Here is a 24,648-nt window from a genome sequence, read left to right as displayed (position 1 = left end):
GATATCTTAAGATTGTCGTAAATCTAAGATAGCCCCATACCTGTCGTAAGTTTATTTTATCTTCATCCAAGATGGCGGCATACGTTTCCAATTAGTCTGCTTTACGTTCAAACATTGACATTTCATTTTGTAAAACTGAGTGATTCATATTGACACTTCGAAAACACGAAGAACGCATCAAGGATTTCACGTCAAAAATGTTCTTAATCGCGACAAGGATCCACATAACTGTGGAGTCGATAGCTTACAATATATTTCTATCCGAGTCCATGCTGAAGAAGTGTGAAACAACATACCTTTTCGATAATTTGGGAAGGATAAAAACGGAAGGTGTCGGCAGGCTACAGTTATGACCGTGTCCTTATTGATAACTCAGGGGGAGCTAATCTTAGTTCAAACTCTAGTTGAGAGTGGTTTCCCTTTGTATTCGCCTGGGACACCTTGCTCAATGTTACAGTTTTCATAAAGCGCAGAGTTCCACTGTTATATTTTCTGGATCGCATTGTGTCAATGCTTTAGTCTTTATTTTCGCATTTCATTAAATTATATCAATCTACATTAAAAAAAACCTTAAAGGTTTCGCATAAGTTTTTACATCTTAAATCGTATGGGACGGGTTGTTTTAATAATTGAATTTTAACTATACAGTGTAGTATTTATTGACTTAACAAGGAAATACATGTGATCAAATATTTGTATATAATATCTAATATTATTCTTGCAAAAGTAATTGTAATTTGTTTCGTTTTAAATTCAATACCTATGTTATCTATTTCATCTTGAAAGACAAATATTTGATTTAAAAATTATTAAAAACTGTCTGTTGAACAATTGCATTCTTTAAAAACATTGATTAATGGCATATAGATGTATTCAATTAAATATAACAGTTTACTGAAATTTTAAGCACAGACTTTCGTATCGGCAAATCAAATAAAAAATGGGTTCCCATGCTCGTTCTTGTTCTCGTCAAAATGTAGCATATTGTCCAAAATCACTTTCCAATATATGTTCGCAGAAAACAAAGTTTATTGAATGAAATTAACTGATCAATATAAAATACACATTTTCAACACAATAATCTTTGCATTCAATAAACCGGTTTTAAAATATTTTGGTGTTTTTGATATTTAAATCTAAATCTTCCCGTTTTATGTTTAAAAAATATATAGATATACTTGAGACCATTCAAACAATTAAAAATCGTTGTCACGTTTAGGGTCAACGGACAAATACTAGTAAATGATCATCAGTCAGACAAGCCAAACATCATTGAACTACGTTCTGGAATAGATTTGACACATTACAAAGTATTTCGCTCCTCAGCCAGATTTAAATGAAATCAGACAAATCAGTTTATTAGCTCTACTTAATTTAAAAGGATAGAAAATAACTACATTATATGTATGTTCACGTTAACTTGTAGCGTGTTCCATTAGACAAAAACTTGACAATTCCTAAATTATCTCTTTTTGCGAACAAAAATTAGTGTCACTTTTAAATTTTGAAAATAATTATGGATCTAGATAGATTCAAAAATAATTTCATTATCTAAATACTAATAGCTTGATATTGTATTTAAGTACTTGGTTAATTCGTGAAATATATTGGATACATAAATGACAAAACAAACTTAACAAGCTTAGATTGTTATAAAAACTTGCTTGTGGGTGCGCTGCTTCCTGAACAATTTTTGTTTGGAGTGTTTCCACGTATAATGTTGGTGTTTACACAAATATAAACTTGGCTTTTGACATAAACACAAACACATACAGTATACATCACTTAAGATCAGACTTGAACACGCATGTTAAATGTTGAACGCATATGCAGTTCGATCAAAGGACTCGTCATTGTCATTAAGAATAACGTCCCTTACTTTCGTCCTTGACTTTGTACGCAATGTGTTTATATCATACAGTTCTGCGCGCTCACGAGTGGACCATTTGACGGGGAAAATCGTGAAGTATCTTTTCGCACATTATTTCAATGCTAGTAGCTAAAGTGTGGTAACACTACACTTATTGATTATAACATTTATTGGTTTTGAAAAATGCTATTGCATTACACACGAATGCTAATTGTGTTCGGGTAGTCAATAGTTATGGCATCATTTATCATAAGAAGAAGACGTCTTCATGTAGGATTGTACAGAATTTCACTCAAATATGTGCATGGTAAACAGTGACCTGACAATATGATCATGAATTCCGTGTCACTTATCTATGTTGTTGTTATTGTCAGCAGCTGGGAAATCCCCGTGACGTCATGGGGAAACACCCCGCTTTTTCAATCTCTAACACAAATGAGTTCCTTGTCAGACTTACGATAAGTATCGTAACTCTGAACGATCTGCGACAGGTTTACGACAGTTTCGAAAATCTATCTTATCTTAACCTTAAGATATCTTATCTTTGAACGTAAGTTGTTAAAATTTATCTTAGCTAAGATCGTTTCGAAAATCTAGGCCCAGGACACGAATGGGGTACTGGCGTCCTACTCTGACCAAGGCAGCAGGGACAGAGATGTGGTCGAGTCGAAACTGTTCACCTCACTGTGTGAGGGCCGTTTTGGACACATTTTAATGGTGCCAGGAAAACAAGAAAACCAGTGATTGGAAAATATTGTAATACTTTATAATTAAAGTTTGTGCCAATATGTTCCTCTCGGATCTAAAGTGTAACATTGGTTTTGTCTGTGTACTTTGTTCCTACTTTTCTCGCAGTGAGTGCCGCTAAACTCTGTTCTACAGTTACAATTCCTTGCATATTCCTCTGCACATTCTCCTGGGTAGCATCGTGTACTGTCACTGCGCCACGAACATGCCTCTGAAAAACACACAGCATACTCGTGTCAGTCATACAGGCGAACTACTTTTGTCTTAAAATATATCCGCTCCAGTCAGTTAAGGCAGAAACGCTAAAACGTTTATCGGGTTATAATGTAAAAAAATTAGGACTAGGTATTAAATCAAATTTAAAGGTTATGAAAACATTTTGAAATGTTGGTTTCAAAATATATCAGGCACTTTCGATTAGGTGGCATTTGTCATTTCTTCTTCCTTAAATTTGCAATACTTATAATTCTGACATGAGGGAAAAGTAGGTATGGCTAAAATGAGTGAGCGGGCTCATTTTTCGAATTTCGAGTCCCTGACCAAAGATTACTTCTTACCTACATGTCCAATACCAATCAAAATGGCTCAAATACACGATCATCATTAAACGTTTGATAAAGGTAACAAAGCACTTTTGTAATCGTAAAAGCCCGACGAATACGCCTTTTCCGTGAGCATTTGTTTTTTGGTCCAGCCAATGTACCACGAAATCCCTGTCTCAACGATGAACAATAACTCTGAATACAATCGAGGGAGGACTTTCTTTATATGCACCAAACGTATTTGAGACAAGTGGAATAGCATGGTATGAAGTTGAAAATGAAACCTTCTTAGAGAATTGCACAGATTCATGCTAAAGCTTTGACTTTTGTGAATCCCCATCACCAGGTCCTCTCTCTAATACTACATTAACCGTGAATATAAAGAAGTTATTCCTGTAATAAGGATTATGGTTAATCTCTGAGATAGGGACCATCTTTCGTGGTACATTTGCTGAACCCTGCAATATATTAACCTCGTCAAAAGTATCGCACCACTAAAGTGGAAGTTTAATTGCAAGTTTATTTTCAGTGTAGAGATTTATAAATTGTACCTTGTGAGTTGTCACATCACCTGCTTGTAGAATGGTAGCCAGTTTAACTGCCCCACCTTGTGGGTGCGTTTATGCAAACTGTATGCACAGCTAAATAGAGGATTTCATGTTTGGTGACGGAATATCATGCTATTACTATTATTCCTAACTTTTATTAATGTTGAATGAAAGATCTACAAATTTGAAAGTCTGTCTGTATTACGATTATAACTGAAATGCCTACGCATACTATCCCAGAAAATCAAAGATGGCAAATCATTGGCATACACAAAACTGGCATGACATGTCGGGATATTGTTGCTGTGCCGAACTTTAATCATGCTGTAATCTGTAGACTAATTAGAAAACACACTTTGACTGGACATGTGAGATCAGGACGTCCATGGAAGACCTGTGCCAGAGAGGACACGGTCCTTGTAGGCCAGGCAAATCTTGCTCTGTTCTTCATCATCACTAACATACCCACAATAGAGAATACCTAAGCACCATCAGGCGTCGACTGAATGCAGCAGGATTAAGGTCCACAACACCAATAAGACGTCCCCTGCTCTCACCCCATTGAATTGTTTGATAGGCATTACTTAGAAGTTGACGGATGATAAGTTTAGACACAATTTTGAAAATAACAACATCTTTAATACAGTGTCTACCTTGTCTCACCCCATTATATGCTAGGTATTGTAGCCTGGTGTCAGAATCGAGCACACTGGATCTTGAGGTCATGGAAGGGGATTCATTGGTCTTACGAGAGAAGGTCTACGCTGGTGGTAGGTCTTGTGTGGAGGCAACGAGGAACACCTTATCATCAGCAAAACATCCAGCAAACAGTGGCCTCAGGTGGCGGATGGGGGATGGTATGGGCATGCTGCTTCTTTGATTGTAAATTTGATGTTTTGACTGTTTAGGGGACTCTAAATGGACAAAGGTACCAAGATACCACATTGGACGGCTTTGTTGTGCCTCATTTTGATAACCATGCACTTGCAACTCGTCCTTACTCTATGGACAACGATGCCCTAGTGCACCCTCCAGTGCAGAATCTCCGAGAAGTGACCCGGACATTGCATCAGGAATGGCAACACATACCTCAGTTGAGGATCAGCCTCTGATTCTGAGCATGAGGAGGCGTCGTGTGGATGGGATCCGTGCACTGGGTGGCTATACCAGATATTGGCTTACACTATTGATCATCTAACTGTGACATGGGTACAACATTACTTAGACATGAACGTGTTGATTTGTCTATCTCATTCCTGACAGTACCCATATTTACCCAGATACAGTCCTTGTAGTCGCTGGCGAATAAAGTTGTTTCTTTTCTTTGCAAATACTCATTTTTCCTTTTATTCGTGAATTAACATCTTATGTGACGTTAAGTAACACTTTTGTTTTGCTTTCAGGCTTCTCTTTACAGTTTTCTTTTCTAATTATCAACAAATTTTGGTGGTGAGACACTTTTGATTAAATTTATATTTCTCGCACGGAATGCTATGGAGCTTTGGAATGTAGTACAAGAGAGAACTGGACATGTCTTCAGCCCAAAGTTGTTAATACACGCACGGAACTGTTTTTGATTTAACCAACTGTTTCAGGGCAATATCAAGTACTATACTCTCTTTTCGATACTTTGTGCTATGACTGTTTATACCCCCATCCACCAGCACAAGTTGTTCAAACACTTCTGAAAAACCTCTTAAACCTGCCTGTTTGAAACAATAAATGTCGTAAAAGGCCAAACATGCAAATGTTCAAAATGAACAAAATCTTTTTCCCATTCATATGAACAACTGTTACAACAATTTCTACATTTGATTTTTAAATAGGTTCTTATTGTCATCAATTATTGAGATCATGTGGGCAAGGAAGGCATTTGTAATACCCCGTCCAAATGGAGGTATGCAGCATTGTATTAAATAACAAGTATATTAAAGACGGTGAGTGGGTGTCCACAATTCTCGATACTTACGGATACAGGATTTCTTGTCTGTGGTGACGACGTACGCTCGTTCCCCAGGCCGATCACGGTACACACCTTCACACCGCGAACACAGCTGATCAGAGGGCGACGTACATTCCTCCAAGTCACAGTTGGAGATGGCCGAGCACACTGTCCATAGAAAACAGAGCATACAGACACTACCGACCTGGGAACTGCACGTAACCACGTGACCAGAAGGAATTTCAGACTTTGTCAACGTAATTAAGATACCCAGGTGTGATATATGTATCATAACTATTAAAAACAAGTCAGCATCCAATTAATGATTTATTGCATGAACCAGTCAGAGATGCCAATTTGCCAAGCCTCTCTTCAGGAAAATGAAACAAAATGTAATTCTACAGATCATCCCACTTTCGTGGTTATTTAAGTTGACTGTATGTGGATCTGTGAGCACTCGGACATTGAGGAATACGTGTGACTAATGGATAAGTTCACAGTGAACCACTCACTCCGGCATCTGTTTGGGCTGGCATAGAAGCCCATCTTGCAGTTAGTGCATATCTCGGGGAGGCTGCAGGTGCCCCCGCTACTGTATTGGATTACGCCGTTGCTGTAGATGATGTGGGACGTTCTGTAGTCGATGTTGCAGGCGCCGGTGGGGTTAATGACGTTGTCGCAGATGGCTACGGATGTGGTGATGAAGTCAATAAAGTACATGTCTATCAATGGCAGGGCCTTCTCAGCTTACATATTCATATCAATGTACTGAATACTCCCTTAAATATATCTGTGATTAAAATTATACATTTATTTCATGAAGGTAGTTTTACCGTGCGGACAGCCATGGTTATTGGTAGATTTGTATCCAGATTGGCACACATGCTCCTTGTAGTACACTGTCCTGTTGGAGAGATAGATCACAACCTACACTATCTGTACACAGAGAGATAGATCACATGTATGTACAACCTACAATACCTGTACACAGAGAGATAGATCCCATATATATTTACAACCTACACTATCTATACACACAGATCCCATTCATGTACAACCTACAGTCTTTGTACACAGAGAGATAGACCACATGTCCGTACAACCTACACTGCCTGTACACAGGGAGATAGATCCCATGCATGTACAACCAACACTGGCCACCGGTACACAGAAAGATAGATCCCATGCTTGTACAACCAACACTATCTGTACACAGAAAGATAGATCCCATGTATGTACAACCTACACTATCTGTACACAGAAAGATAGATCCCATGCATGTACAACCAACACTGGCCACCGGTACACAGAAAGATAGATCCCATGTATATACAACCTACACTACCTGTACAGAGAAAGATAGATCCCATGTATGTACAACCTACACCACCTGTACACAGAAAGATAGATCCCATGTATATACAACCTACACTATATGTACACAGAAAGATAGATCCCATGTATGTACAACCTACACTACCTGTACACAGAAAGATAGATCCCATGTATATACAACCTACACTACCTGTACAGAGAAAGATAGATCACATGTATGTACAACCTACACTACCTGTACACAGAAAGATAGATCCCATGTATGTACAACCTACACTACCTGTACACAGAAAGATAGATCCCATGTATGTACAACCTACACTATCTGCACACAGAGACATAGATCACATGTATGTACAATCTAAACTGACTACCTCTACACGGAGAGATAGATCCCATACATGTACAACCTACACTATCTGTACACAGAAAGATAGATCCCATGTATGTACAATCTACACTATCTGCACACAGAGACATAGATCACATGTATGTACAATCTAAACTGACTACCTCTACACGGAGAGATAGATCCCATACATGTACAACCTACACTATCTGTACACAGAAAGATAGATCCCATGTATGTACAATCTACACTATCTGCACACAGAGACATAGATCACATGTATGTACAATCTAAACTGACTACCTGTACACGGAGAGATAGATCCCATGTATGTACAACCTACACTATCTGCACACAGAGACATAGATCACATGTATGTACAATCTAAACTGACCACCTGTACACAGAGAGATAGATCCCATACATGTTCAACCTACACTATCTGTACACAGAGAGGTAGATCGTATGTACGTAAAACCTACACTATCTATTCACAGAGAGGTAGATCCCATGTATGTACAACCTACACTATCTGTACATTGAGAGGTAGATGCCATGTATGTACAACCTACACTATATGTACACACAGATGTAGATCCCGTGTATACACAACCTACACTATATGTACACACAGATGTAGATCACATGTATACACAACCTACACTACCTCTACACAGAGAGATAGATGTCCTGTACGTACAACCTACACTACCTGTACACAGAGAGGTAGATCACATGTACGTACAACCTACACTATATGTACACAGAGATATAGATCCCATGTATGTACAGCCTACACTATCTGTACACAGAGAGATAGATCCCATGTATGTACAACCTACACTATCTGTACACAGAGAGGTAGATCCCATGTGTACACAACCTACACTACCTGTTCACAGAGAGATAGATCCCATACATGTACAACCTACACTACCTGTACACAGAGAGATAGATCACATGTATACACAACCTACACTACCTGTACACAGAGAGATAGATCCCATGTATGTACAACCTATACTATCTGTACACAGAGAGATAGATCCCATGTATGTACACCCTACACTACCCGTACACAGAGAGATATATCCCATGTATGTACAACCTACACTATCTGTACACAGAGAGATAGATCACATGTATGTACAACCTACACTGACCATAATGTTCAATTTCTGCCACACCAAGTGTGAATAAGCGTTATACTTCTGTTGATCAACCACACTGGCACTATTAAGCAAATACCAGTGTATATTTGGTATGGGCACATATCTAGCTTTTATATATTTTGTCAATATGAAGCATTCTAGTTAATTGCAACCAATTTCCTCTAATCATAAACTCTTAACTTTGGTATCCCCAGCAACACTGACTATGGTCATCGGGCAAATGTAAAAATCACAAAACCTAACGAGATTCTGTCACGGTGATTGTGAGGATCTCAAATCGATCAAAAGTCAGGCAACATGGCTGTTCATATTCATTTCCAATATCCTCTTATAATTAGTGATAAACAACACCTTCTCTTATTCTTACAAAACACAAAATAGAAAGTGGAGTGTGGGGAAATCGGGCATATTCCTTCGTAAAATAATAAGAAATGAGTGGTGGTGACTGCTTAATCATAATTGTACTATCTAAAGCATACATTTGGCGAACGAAAAACGTTATATTTGCAATCACCAGGAATGACCCAATGTGAGCAAAACTTTCCTCGGCTGTCTGACACTGGCCGCTGGGGCTCACTAGCTGCCGTGAGTCGATTTACTCGCATACGCAACTGAGCGTGACAAGAGAGTGAGCTGCCGTCTGTAAAGACAGCATAAATAAAATTTGAGGCAATATTTGTTTTACGCATTTTTGAACACTCCCGGCTGACTCATAACATTTTCAAAAAAGATTTCATTGTAGTTTTTCAAAAACATTTTCGTCAACACATTTGATTAAAGTTTTAGAAATATTTTACATCTATTCAAAATGTTATTGAAATGTTTCCAAAAATTTATTTAAGAACATCATGCTATATCAAAGGCGAAACTATTTCATAACATGTTATGACAATGTTTTCAACAAATTGCAGAAATGTTTTGCCAGAACATATTTCACGAAATGTTATCATCATGTTTTAAATACATTGTGCAAACACATGTAAAATCATCCGAATAAGGTGTAAATGTTTTATAATTACTCAAAATGTTATTGAAATGTTTTTCAAGAACATCATGCTATAACATGTTCGAAACTATTTCACTGTTATTACAATGTTTTCAACACGTTGCAGAAATGTTTGGCCAGAACATATTTCACGAAATGTTATCATCATGTTTTAGATACATTGTGCACACACATGTAAAATCATTCGAATAAGGTGTAAATGTTTTATAATTACTCAAAATGTTGTTGAAATGTTTTTCAAGAACATCATGCTATATCATAGGCGATACTGTTATTGCAACACATTGCAGAAATGTTATGCTAGAACATATTTTCATGAAATGGTATCGCCATGTATTTAAGTGAGTACCGATTATGGCTGTGGATTGGTAATGCAGTAATCAAACATTTTCACAGAAGTTACAGTTTAATCTGTAGACTTAATGTCTAAAGAACATATAGCAAATATGAGTAAGACAAAACTTCACATGAGTTGTTTGTTGCTGATCACAGTGTTACAGGCAATTACATTTAGTCGCACATATTTTGCGGGGGCGTGAGAGAGACGTTGAGAAGTGAATAAATACAGATCTATGGTCAAAGACGCATTCTCTCACAATTAATTATTTTTCATGACTAGTTATTGAAATGTTTTAAAACGTTTTTGAAAATGTATCACAAAAATATATGTTTTTGACATGTTCTTAAAACGTTTGTAAAGACTTATATCACAAAAACGTTTCGAAGACAATTTTAAAATGTTGTGACAAAATGCCTTCATCAGTTTAAGTTCATTTTCAAAAGCAGTGTCCGCTTATCTTTGCAGTATCTAAATGGCATTGTGTAAATATAACATTTGTTACATTTGACCACTTTCTAAATGGCATTGTGTATTCATAGCTTTCGGCCATGGGAGGGATACACAACGTATGTGATCTCGGGGTGCTTTGCAGAGTGCGAATCACTTAAAAGCGATGTATAGCGATTCGCCTAACAACAGTGCCTCACTTTCAGACGCTTGCAAGCGAAACAATCACTGGCTGAGGTCGCTTCATTCTAAAACCAAAATGGCGGCTGACTTTTATTATGTTCTTCTACGTCAAGGCAACCAAGCGGTAGTTGCGCCGCCATTTTGGAAGAGTGCACATGCACTTCGAACTGTTGAAGCGATTAATTTGCTTTCTCTAAGCGATTCGTGGCTTACAACGCGCTCCTACACTACCATTTGTCGGATTTTCATTTTTGTGGAAGCCTCGGTGGCTGAGGGTTTACACAATAACATTCCTGAAAGCCTAACAACTGCACCAGAAACCAACCAACACATTACACAATAATCGAAGTGAAAACTTCAATGTGCATATGCAGAAATCATATTCCCTTATGTACTTGAGCAATCATCAAATTCACATCAGCAATGAATGACTTTGACTGTTGAATACAGATCGTAATGTGTATTTATAGGGTATTCCAGGGGTCAGCCTGTGGCATATCATATTGTGTAGAGGGACACTGTTAAACTTAAGTTGGCTAATACAACCAGGTGTTTATCCCGGCCTTGTTATGTTAATGTCATGGTTTGTTGATACCAAGTTCTTTTCAAACATGATCTGTCATTGCAATCTATTGTTAGCAATAGTCGCATTATTAAATGTGGCTTTGAAATGAAGTTCACAATGCATAAACGCCCTGGTGTAAACAACCATGAAACTACATGTAGCTGCACGTGGACTTACACACCACTTGATATTTGAATACTGTACAGAACATGTTTTATGTCTTACCAACTGCACCTGTCACCCACACGCACAACAGGTAAAGATTGATGTGGTGGGACTAAAGAAGAGAATGTGATCATACGACAACGGGAAACTCGTAATTAAATTCATATCATCAATGAAGACCTTGAAAACATTCACAAAGGACGTTTGCAATCGGTCACTTTAGTATTCATAGCCCATGTCAGCATGTATGTGTATGGGCAGGCCCATGGGCGACATAGTTCAAATTTCGAGATTTCAAAACATTATTTTTTCCAGTTTTCTTCCTTAGTGTGGACCACTGATGGTCCCAATGAAATCAGCAAAGATGAATTTTGGAAATACCTTTAACCGAACCTGGCCACAGAATGGAGCGTTTCTGGACAAATGGGTTTCCAGAATTAAATTAATGTTATAAACCTACATAATATATTTCATCTTTGGATTAAAGTTTGATGCTTGTTGAATATAGTTCAAGTTATAAGGTTGAACATTTTTTGTTTTTGCTTCAGGCAAAAGGAGACAACAGCATTCCAGGAAATACACACGGAAATGTTAGGTTATTGAGGAATACACCGAATACACCAGGGGCTGTGAATGATGCAAACGTAGGTGCAGAAACTGTTGTTAAATACTGTGAGCTACTAGATCAAGTATCTTTTGGTGGTTTTGTGACTTTAAATTAATGATAAGAATTGGATTTGTACCTGCCACTGACCGTAAAGTGGGTTGGGGTGTTCCTTGTGTACGACTTTTTCTATTCATTATGATGCATGATACTTTTATATATATATTAAATACCTGCTTTAGATTTTTGCAGATTTTGTTTTATGGTTCAGAAAAGTGGATCAAGGCAAAACCAAAGAAAGAAGATTCTGACAATCAATAATTTAGAAAGTTGTAAAACTTTTCTAAAAATATTAAAATCTCCACAGAAATGAGTCTTGAAGTTCATTGTTGATTGAATGTTGAAGACATGGCATGGATTACCAGGTCGGTCATTGGTATTGTGTTTTCTGCCGTACATGCCTGAAGGGTGTACTGTCCCTGACTATTTGTATCTTGTTAACAGTGACTGGGTGTTGTATGTTTTGAACATTGGCAGCAAAACACTGGGCTTTACCAACACTCTGGTTCGTTTTCAAAACATTTTAGAAACGTTATAACCAAATGTTCACAGAAAACGTTCTCTTAAACGTTTCCGGAGCCATACAAATTCACGTGAATAAAACGTTTCCAAAAGTATTTTGGAATATTTTACAGAAACATTTTAGAATCGATATAATCAAATGCTCACAGAATGGGGTTTTTTTTAAAAAACGTTTCTGGAACCAGACAAATTCACCTGAACAAAACGTTTTCAAAGGATTTCTGCAATATTTTACAAAAACACTTTTGGAAAATGTTTCTAAAACCATACAAAATCACGTGAAGAAAACATTTTTTAAAGCATTTCCGGAACGTTTTGGAAAATGTTTTAGGAATGTTTTATATAACAGTTTCGTGTTTGCTGGGCTGATTGGTTACCTGTGATCTATAAAGAAATCAACAAAGGGCGCATGTTAATTAATTGATTCAACCTAAACAAAGAGAAAAAAACCGGCCGAGGCTCATCGGATGTCGTCATTTGGAAATACCCCTGATGGTTATAGTTTATTAATATATAAAAAAAGCATCCCTGCAGTGAAAGCATTTTCGGATTTCGGATTGCCTGAATAATAGATTCCTACTCCCTTGTTGCCATCCACGTTTTCTGGTATACTCTACACTTGGGTATTTGTCGTCATTCATTTGCTGCCCAGTTTATGAATTTATTACAGGTATAGTTAGTGATAAAGGTTCCCATTTGGCATATCTTGTGTCTGGGGTAAGTATTCAATCTGAATCCAGGTGTGAAGTGAGGTGAAATGTGTGTTATGTAATATGCACGTGGCAGGGCATGAATGATCAGTTAATTTACTCTTTCTTTTAAATAAACAGATCATTCCTAGCCATCAAAGGATTAACAGAAAATACGTTGGTGGATTAATCACTGTTGATGGATATGTCAAAAGTAAGTGTTTACATGTCTAGGTTTACTAAAGCAAAGGGAATACATTCATATCATGGCGTGAAGTGCCGATGTAAAACAACATACTTTGTTCAAAGGGTTAATACGTTGATTGATTGCTAATTGTTATCTAACTCAATGGAATTTTTTAAGAACCGTGGACATTATGAAAATAGCTGTCACGCGGGCTTTCTCAGCTGACCTTTGAGACTTGACACGGATACAAAACACCTGAAACAAACTAAGTGATCAGTTGAGAAACGAACACGGGTTATAATATGCCGACACGATATATGTACATATATATAGTTTAAAATATTTGATTGTTACAGAGACATGTGACATCGAATAAGTTTCTTTGTACAGCTGCAGATGTGTGGTATATTGTTCCTTTATGTGGATATTCAGGGATACATTCCTCAAACAAGGAAGCTGCCTAAAATTATAGATATAAATTTGGTAGGTTGTTATTATGATATTTGCGTTTTGTTTTCCTTCATTTGTTGTGTCATTCAACAGATTCATTCTTGTTCCTCTACGTCTTGGTTGGGAAGTTCTTCGATGCGCGATTCTCGTTGTTTTCACAAGTCTTTTCCTTTGTAAGCGTGTATATATTACAGCCAATATGTAAATTCATGTACAACCTACACTACCTGTACACAGAGAGATAGGTCCCATGTATGTACAACATACACTATCTGTACACAGAGAAATAGATCCCATATATGTACACCCTACACTACCTGTACACAGAGAGATAGATCCCATGTATGTACACCCTACACTTCCTGTACACAGAGAGATAGATCCCATGTATGTACGACCTACACTACCTGTACACAGAGAGATAGATCCCATTCATGTACAACCTACACTATCTGCACACAAGGAGATAGGGGGCGGTCGGGTAGCCTAGTGGTTAAAGCGTAAAACCATACTCACTCATTCACATGGAGGTAGATCCCATGTATGTACACACTACACTACCTGTACATAGAGAGATAGATCCAATGTATGTACAACCTACACTATCTGTACACAGAGAGATAGATCCCATTCATGTACAACCTACACTACCTGTACACAAGGAGATAGATCCCATTCATGTACAACCTACACTATCTGTACACAAGGAGATAGGGGGCGGTCGGGTAGCCTAGTGGTTAAAGCGTAAAACCATACTCACTCATTCACATGGAGGCAGATCCCATGTATGTACACACTACACTACCTGTACATAGAGAGATAGATCCAATGTATGTACAACCTACACTACCTGTACACAAGGAGATAGATCCCATTCATGTACAACCTACACTATCTGTACACAAGGAGATAGATCCCATTCATGTACAACCTACATTACCTGTGAAAACAGAGATATATCCCATTTATGTACAACCTACACTACCTGTACACAGAGAGATATATCCCATTTATGTACAACCTACACTACCTGTACACAGAGAGGTAGATCCCATGTACAACCTACACTATCTGTACACAGAGAGATATATCCCATTTATGTACAACCTACACTACCTGTACACAGAGAGGTAGATCCCATGTACAACCTACACTATCTGTACACAGAGAGATAGATCATATGTATGTACAACCTACACTATCTGTACACAGAGAGATAGATCCCATGTATGTACAACCTACACTATCTGTACACAGAGAGATAGATCATATGTATGTACAACCTACACTACCTGTACACAGAGAGATAGATCCCATGTATGCACGACCTACACTACCTGTACAAAGGGAGATAGATCCCATGTATGTACGACCTGCACTATCTGTACACAGAGAGGTAGATCCCATTCATGTACAACCTACACTACCTGTACACAAGGAGATAGATCCCATTCATGTACAACCTACACTACCTGTACACAAGGAGATAGATCCCATTCATGTACAACCTACACTATCTGTACACAAGGAGATAGATCCCATTTATGTACAACCTACACTATCTGTACACAAGGAGATAGATCCCATTTATGTACAACCTACACTACCTGTACACAGAGAGGTAGATCCCATGTACAACCTACACTATCTGTACACAGAGAGATAGATCCCATGTATGTACAACCTACACTACCTGTACACAGAGAGATAGATCCCATGTATGCACGACCTACACTACCTGTACAAAGGGAGATAGATCCCATGTATGTACGACCTGCACTACCTGTACACAGGGAGATAGATCCCATGTATGTACGACCTACACTACCTGTACACAAGGAGATAGATCCCATTCATGTACAACCTACACTATCTGTACACAAGGAGATAGATCCCATTCATGTACAACCTACACTATCTGTACACAAGGAGATAGATCCCATTTATGTACAACCTACACTACCTGTACACAGAGAGGTAGATCCCATGTACAACCTACACTATCTGTACACAGAGAGATAGATCCCATGTATGTACAACCTACACTATCTGTACACAGAGAGATAGATCATATGTACAACCTACACTATCTGTACACAGAGAGGTAGATCCCATGTACAACCTACACTATCTGTACACAGAGAGATAGATCATATGTACAACCTACACTATCTGTACACAGAGAGATAGATCATATGTACAACCTACACTACCTGTACACAGAGAGATAGATCATATGTACAACCTACACTATCTGTACACAGAGAGATAGATCATATGTACAACCTACACTACCTGTACACAGAGAGATAGATCATATGTACAACCTACACTATCTGTACACAGAGAGATAGATCCCATGTATGTACAACCTACACTATCTGTACACAGAGAGATAGATCATATGTACAACCTACACTATCTGTACACAGAGAGATAGATCCCATGTATGTACAACCTACACTATCTGTACACAGAGAGATAGATCATATGTACAACCTACACTATCTGTACACAGAGAGATAGATCATATGTACAACCTACACTACCTGTACACAGAGAGATAGATCATATGTACAACCTACACTATCTGTACACAGAGAGATAGATCATATGTATGTACAACCTACACTACCTGTACACAGAGAGATAGATCCCATGTACAACCTACACTATCTGTACACAGAGAGATAGATCATATGTATGTACAACCTACACTACCTGTACACAGAGAGATAGATCCCATGTATGCACGACCTACACTACCTGTACAAAGGGAGATAGATCCCATGTATGTACGACCTGCACTACCTGTACACAGGGAGATAGATCCCATGTATGTTCGACCTACACTACCTGTAGACAGGGAGATAGATCCCATGTATGTACGACCTACACTACCTGTACACAGGGAGATAGATCCAATGTATGTACGACCTGCACTACCTGTACACAGAGAGATAGATCCCATTCATGTACGACCTACACTATCTGTACACAGAGAGATAGATCGCATGTATGTACAACCTACACTACCTGTGCACAGAGCGATAGATCCATTGTATGCACGACCTACACTACCTGTACACAGGGAGATAGATCCCATGTATGTAAAACCTACACTGACTGTACACAGGGAGATAGATCCCATGTATGTACGACCTATACTATATGTACACAGAGAGATAGATCCTATGTATGTACAACCTACACTATCTGTACACAGAGAGATAGATCCCATGTATGTACAACCTACACTACCTGTACACAGAGAGATAGATGCCATGTATGTACAACCTACACTATCTGTACACAGAGAGATAGATCCCATGTATGTACAACCTACACTGACTGTACAAAGAGAGACAGATCCGATGTATGTACACCCTACACTACCTGTACACAGAGAGATAGATCCCATGTATGTACGACCTACACTACCTGTACACAGGGAGACAGATCCTATGTATGTACAACCTACACTATCTGTACACAGAGAGATAGATCCCATATATGTACAACCTACACTACCTGTACACAGAGAGATAGATGCCATGTATGTACAACCTACACTACCTTTACACAGGGAGATAGATCCCATGCATATACAACCTACACTATATGTACACAGAGAGATAGATCCCATGTATGTACAACCTACACTACCTGTACACAGAGAGATAGATCTCATGTATGTACAACATACTGACTATCTGTACACAGAGATATAGAACCCATGTATGTACAACATACACTATCTGTACACAGAGACATGGTGCCCATACAGAGACATAGAAGAAGCCCTCTTCACATCCCCAATGCCACCTGGCACTGCCACACGTTAGTCGTCATGTTCAAAAGAACAGAATCCCATCTCACTACTCCAGCACCTCAACACCCGGAGTCAATTCACCATGGAAACAGAGAACAAGCAACAACTCCCCTCCCTTGACGTTCTTGTATCGACAGACCCCAGTAACAAGATTACAACCACACAGGAAGTCTACTAATTCTGACCAGGAAATTCACTTCAACTCTATCCATCCCCCAAACGAAGTACGGCATCAACTTCACACTGACCAAGAGAAAAGAATACATCTGCTCCTGCAACTTTGACCTTAACCATGAGCCTAATCATCGGGAGCATGTCTTACCCAACCTTAACCAGTATCCTACCAAACTAGTCACACTCCAGCCCAAACCCAAACAACCCAGACCAGGATCCGCCCCCATCAGAATCACTCTACACTAGATTAAGCAAGATTTCACATCAAATCAGCAGATTACCTTAGCACCGGGCAGTCATTTATACCCTCTTCACTATCGCCCAATCCCTAAGTAGAATCATCCACGCCAATGGCCACAACCGTTCCCCCAACACGATGTGATCTGTAGTTACCCGCATCAAAGAACCTTAAACTTCAAAAGCCTGAGCAAATCAGCCCTCTCAGACCCCCGGCAAATGTTTTCCAACCATCAGTTTGACAAAGTCCAAACCCTCTCTACCAAACATCAGGTCTTCACAAAAAACTCTCACATAAAACAATAACATCCACCGTCATCAACGTTTCATCAATAGAGATCAAGAGTATTACATCCAGTCTGCCTATGACGATCTTATCAAATAACACACACTTTCTAATGCATATGAGTAACCAATCGACTTGTTACAAGGCTTTGAATGGCATCTAGAGGTGACACACACAAGAGATAACTTATTGATGTCAACTTCTTTATTATGAGGAACACACGTTTCGGAGTACGTGCTTATTCCTTCACCTGGTGAATGAATGCTATGATGCAGAGAGCATATATATGTACATGTGAAAACCACACAAATAAATAGATAAAAATGGTGGAAACTTAACAATTCAACAGTTGAATATCGGCTGATTGGTCTTTAGCAATGGACAGATAGAAGCCAGGAGATAAATTAGCACTGCTTGGTAAACGAGCAATGGACAGATTGGAGGGCAGAGGTGAATTACCCCTGGACAAATAGAAGCCAGCAGGATTAATTAGTCTGCATAGGGGCATAATGCGACAGATAGATCGTGGCACAGCTGAAGTAATCAATAAGTCAAGCACAAGGCAGATACGTTCCCTGGTCACGGTTCAGAGCCGGCTGGTATCTTCTGATGCCAATGCTCACTTGTACTTTCTAACTCCGAAAATGTAGCGTTCCTCGGAATAAAGAAGCTGACAACCATAAATACTCTCTCTTAGCCTGTTACAACATTTTAATCCTCACTGTACATCTGACTTCATCAAATTATCTGTGTGCTTCTTGTTATCCATTACCTGTTGTTGTTAATGTTAATCTGTTGCGTACCACAATATATATATGACAGTTGGTGATTATCTGTATGGCAATTGGATATTACCTGTATAGCAGCCAGTGATTATCTGTACGACAGTTGACCATTACCTGTATGCCAGTTAGTGGTTATCTATATGACAGCTGGTCATTATCTTTATGACAGTTAGTGATTACCTGTACGACCATTGGTGATTAACTGTATGACAGTTAGTGGTTACCTGTATGATAGTTAGTGTTTACCTGTATGACAGTTAGAGTTTGCCTGTATGAGAGTGTTCGTATATATGGTAGATTGTGATTATCTGCGTGACAATTAGTCATTACCTGCGTGATAATTAGTGATTACCTGCATGACAGTAAGTGCATATCTGTAATGGCAGTAAGTGAGTTACCTGTATAACAGTTTGTGATTACCTGTATGTCAGCTGGTCATTACCTATATGGCAGTAAGTGTTTACCTGCGTGATAGTTAGTGATTACCTGTATTGAAGTTAGTCACAATTTGTGATTACATGTATGACAGTAAGTGAACATCTATATGGCAGTTAGTGATTTACCTGCATAACGGTTGGTGATTATCTGTATGGCAGTTGGTCATTACCTGTATGCCAATTAGTAATTACCTGTATGCCAGTAAAAGATTATCCATATGAGAGTTAGTGATTTACCTGTATGGCAGTTTGTAATTACTTGTATGGCGGTTAGTGATTACCTGTGTGACAGTTGATCTATACCTGTACAACAGTTGCTGACTACCTGTATAGCAGTTAGTCAATACATATATGACAATATATGTTAAGCAGTGAATACATGTATTACATCTGATCAATACCTGTATGACAGCCGGCTATTACCTGTATTTGCTGCACCGACTCAACCACAAGAACCCGCACGATGTATAAGATGTCTTCTTGCGTGACTTCACGTTCGTGATGACATTTATCCTGCAACAAAGATAAACGTGACTGTGACTTCTAACATACTTGCACAACAAGAAAGGAGTCTGTTGATATATGAGTTAACACATAATTAGGTAAGATTTCCAAGTTCATTTAACAGGCCATGGCAATGCTGTTCAAAGCAGTTTTTCTCGTGTAAAAAAAACCATAACCAATTTCCTATTGATTCTGGCACTGAGGGGTTTCCATAGTCCATGCAAATTGCTCAGATACTTCAAGTTCGTTCACGAATATCCTCGCCCATCCAAGTGAACAAAACGAATAAAAGTGACAAAATCCTTTCTACACAATTATCAAATATTGATGAAGCCAGGTGTTTGCAGAATGGTTCACGTATCCTGCTCCAACAGTGTCACCCGTCACAAATACATACAAAGTCAGTCAGTTGTCCACAGGCAACTTACTATTTCTAAATGTCAGTGAAACAAGGTAACTGTGGTAACTACAAAGGCAAGTCAATGTTTTACCTGAAAAAAACATATTGTACAGGTGACAAAAGTAAATTGCATTGAACATTAGTTTTGTCATTGATGCGCAAATTTGGAAATGTCCTCCACATCCACAGGCCTTGGATGCTGTAACAGCTTTGAGCAAGAGTCGTAGGATGCTCTTTGAAATCTTCGAAGAATGAGCATGCTCGATTGTACCTCAAAACTTAGGAAATGAAAACACAAACAGCAGGAGCGTCTGAAATATTGCTCGACATGAATGGAAAGTTGACTATTAGAAAGAATCTTTAAACACAGACCTAATTATGACACAGATGATCGTATCTTTTGACTCAATCCTTGGGAGGATGTGTAGAAGCAACCACAGATATGCCATGGAAAGGGTTCTATTTCAAGTGTGCTCAATATATAAAAGGGAGTGACAAAAGTAAGTCTGAAACACACTCAATTTGCAAAAAAGTATGAATTATGGACGACAATAGTTCACTTTATGAAAACTGACCAGTTTCCATCCATAGATGTGTTGAACAAAACCGTACATACTAAAATAACAGAATATGTATCGTTGAGCCGATGACGTGTTGACCCATGCTGTTGCAACCGATCCCATAGCCACGTGATGGTGCTGGGCGCTTCCTTAAAAAACATGGCTACAGCTGATCGGGATGCCCCTACCTGCAAGCGGCCTTAGACCTTGTTTTTGTGCATGTCGGCGACGGGTTGGGACATGTTGGCAACAAAATGGACTGGTCGGTAAGAGAAGGTACATATCGGCAACAGTAGGGACAGGTCGGTTATAGTTGGGACATGTAGCCAACAGTAGGGACATGTCGTCGTCAGTAAGGACAGGCCGGCAACAGTTGGGAAAAGTTGGAAAGAAAAAGGACTGGTGTGCAACAGAAAGAACATGTCGGCAAAAGTTGGGACATGTCTACAATAGTTGGGACATGTAGGCAACAGTAGGGACATGATGTTGGCAGTAGTAGGGACATGTCGGCAAAAGTTGGGGCATGTCTACAATAGTTGGGACATGTCGGCAACAGTAAGGACATGTCAGCAACAATAGGGACAGGTCGACAACAGAAGGATTATGTCGTTAACGGTAGGGACATGTCGGCAACACTAAGGACAGGCCGGGAACAGTTGAAAAATATCGGCAACAGTTGGGAGATGTCAGCAACAGTAGGGACATGTCGGCAACAGTAAGGACAGGTCTGCAAAACAGTAGGGTAATGGCCGCAATAGTAGGTAAAGGTCGGCATTAGTATGGACATGTCTTCAACCGTAGGGACATGTCAGCACCAGTAGGGACATGTCGGCAACAGTTGGGACATGTCGGCAACAGTAGGGACATGTAGGCAACAGTAGGGACAGTTCGGCAACAGTAGGAACATGTCGTTAACGGTAGGGACAGTTCGGCAAGAGTGAGTACATGTCGGCAACAGTTGAGACATGTCGGCAACAGTTCGGACATGTCGGCAACAGTAGGGACATGTAGGCAACAGTAGGGACAGTTCGGCAACAGTAGGAACATGTCGTTAACGGTAGGGACATGTCGGCAACTCTAAGGACAGGTCGGGAACAGTTGGAAAATGTTGGGAAGAAAAAGGACTGGTCGCCAACAGAAGGTACATGTCGGCAACAGTAGCGACATGTCAGTAATAGTTGGGACATGTGACAACAGTAGGGTCATGTCGGCAATAGGAGGGAGTTATCGGCAACGGTTCGGACATGTCGGCAACAGTAGGGACATGTAGGCAACAGTAGGGACATGTAGGCAACAGTAGGAACATGTCGTTAACGGTAGGGACATGTCGGCAACTCTAAGGACAGGTCGGGAACAGTTGGAAAATGTTGGGAAGAAAAAGGACTGGTCGCCAACAGAAGGTACATGTCGGCAACAGTAGGGACATGTCAGTAATAGTTGGGACATGTAGGCAACAGTAGGGACATGTCGGCAATAGGAGGGAGTTGTCGGCAACGGTTCGGACATGTCGGCAACAGTAGGGACATGTAGGCAACAGTAGGAACATATCGTTAACGGTAGGGACATGTCGGCAATAGGAGGGAGTTGTCGGCAATAGGAGGGACATGTCGGCAACAGTAGGGACAAGTGGGCATAAGTTGGAACATGTCGGCAATAGGAGGGAGTTGTCGGCAACAGTTGGGACATGTCGGCAACAGGAGGGACATGTCGGCAGCAGGGGACTTGTCGGCAACAGTAGGGACATGTGGGCATAAGTTGGAACATGTCGGCAACAGTAGGGACATGTGGGCATAAGTTGGAACATGTCGGCAATAGGAGGGAGTTGTCGGCAACAGTTGGGACATGTCGGCAACAGTTGGTGCATGTCGGCAACAGTTGGGACGTGTCGGCAACAGTAGGAACATGTCGGCAACAATAGGAACATGTTGGCAACTGTTGGGACATGTCGGTTACATTTGGGATATGTCGGCAAAAGCTGGGACATGTTGGCAACAGTTGGTGCATGTCGGCAACAGTTCGGACATGTGGGCATAAGTTGGAACATGTCGGCAACAGTAGGGACATGTCGGCAATAGGAGGGAGTTGTCGGCAATAGGAGGGACATGTCGGCAACAGTAGGGACAAGTGGGCATAAGTTGGAACATGTCGGCAATAGGAGGGAGTTGTCGGCAACAGTTGGGACATGTCGGCAACAGTTGGTGCATGTCGGCAACAGTTGGGACATGTCGGCAACAGTAGGGACATGTGGGCATAAGTTGGAACATGTCGGCAACAGTAGGGACATGTGGGCATAAGTTGGAACATGTCGGCAATAGGAGGGAGTTGTCGGCAACAGTTGGGACATGTCGGCAACAGTTGGTGCATGTCGGCAACAGTTGGGACGTGTCGGCAACAGTAGGAACATGTCGGCAACAATAGGAACATGTTGGCAACTGTTGGGACATGTCGGTTACATTTGGGATATGTCGGCAAAACCTGGGACATGTCGGCAACAGTTGGTGCATGTCGGCAACAGTTGGGACATGTGGGCATAAGTTTGAACATGTCGGCAATAGGAGGGAGTTGTCGGCAACAGTTGGGACATGTCGGCAACAGTTGGGACATGTCGGCAACAGTTAGTGCATGTCGGCAACAGTAGGAACATGTCGGCAACAATAGGAACATGTTGGCAACTGTTGGGACATGTCGGTTACATTTGGGATATGTCGGCAAAAGCTGGGACATGTCGGCAACAGTAGGGACATGTGGGCATAAGTTGGAACATGTCGGCAATAGGAGGGAGTTGTCGGCAACAGTTGGGACATGTCGGCAACAGTTGGTGCATGTCGGCAACAGTTGGGGCGTGTCGGCAACAGTAGGAACATGTCGGCAACAATAGGAACATGTTGGCAACTGTTGGGACATGTCGGTTACATTTGGGATATGTCGGCAAAAGCTGGGATATGTCGGGAACAGTTGGAACATATCGGTAACAGTTGGGACATGTTTGCCTCAGTAGGTATGTGATATGTCAGCATCATTTGGGAGAGGTCGGCAACAGTAAGTAAAGGTCGGCATTAGTATGGAAAGGTCACCCACATTTGGGCCATGTCAGCTACAGTTGGGACATGTTTGCAATAGTAGGGACATGTCGGCAATAGTGGGGACATGTCTTCAACAGTAGGGACATGTCGGCAATAGTGGGGACATGTCCATAACAGTAGGGAGAAGTCGGCAACAGTTGGGCCATGTCAGGAACATTTTGGCGATGTCAGCAACAGTTGGGAAATGTTGGCAACAGTAGCGACATGTCGGCAACAGTACGTAAGGTTGGCATTAGTATTGAGAGGTTGGCAACAGTAGGGACATGTCAGCAACAGTAAGGACCGGTCGGCAGCAGAAGGTACATATCGGCAACAGTAAGGTACTGGTCGGCAACAGTTGGGAAATGTTGGCAACAGTAGTGACATGTGGAAAACAGTAAGGAAATGCCGTCAACAGTAAGGACAGGTCGGCAACAGTAAGGACAGGTGGGCAACTGTTGTGAAATGTTGGCAAGAGTAAGGACATGTCGGTAAGAGATAGGACATGTCAGCAAAAGATGGGACATGTCTACAATAGTTGGGACATGACGGCAACAGTTTGGCCATGTCGGAAACAGTAAGGACAGGTCGGCAGCAGAAGGTACATGTCGGCGACAGTAAGGTACTGGTCAGCAACAGTTGGGAAAT

General features: G+C 40.2%; 1 protein-coding gene across 1 annotated transcript in view; it reads right to left on the bottom strand.

Annotated features, from left to right (window-relative positions):
• The window catches only part of LOC124115824, a 276,313-nt gene that overhangs the window by 243,150 nt on the left and 8,515 nt on the right, over window positions 1–24,648 (bottom strand). Inside the window, exons 2-6 of the mRNA XM_048397065.1 lie at window positions 19,898–19,987; window positions 6,483–6,553; window positions 6,162–6,335; window positions 5,677–5,817; window positions 2,715–2,828 (exon numbers count right to left, since the gene is read on the bottom strand). Of these exons, the coding sequence (XP_048253022.1) occupies window positions 2,715–2,828; window positions 5,677–5,817; window positions 6,162–6,335; window positions 6,483–6,553; window positions 19,898–19,987 (590 nt within the window). The remainder of the gene's footprint in view (window positions 1–2,714; window positions 2,829–5,676; window positions 5,818–6,161; window positions 6,336–6,482; window positions 6,554–19,897; window positions 19,988–24,648) is intronic.

Source organism: Haliotis rufescens, unplaced genomic scaffold, assembly GCF_023055435.1.
Source record: "Haliotis rufescens isolate VD_foot unplaced genomic scaffold, xgHalRufe1.0.p SCAF_16, whole genome shotgun sequence".
NCBI classification, from domain to species: Eukaryota; Metazoa; Mollusca; class Gastropoda; order Lepetellida; family Haliotidae; genus Haliotis; species Haliotis rufescens.
The sequence above is the reverse complement of the archived record's forward strand: the minus strand, read 5'-3'. Positions and strand labels throughout refer to the sequence as shown.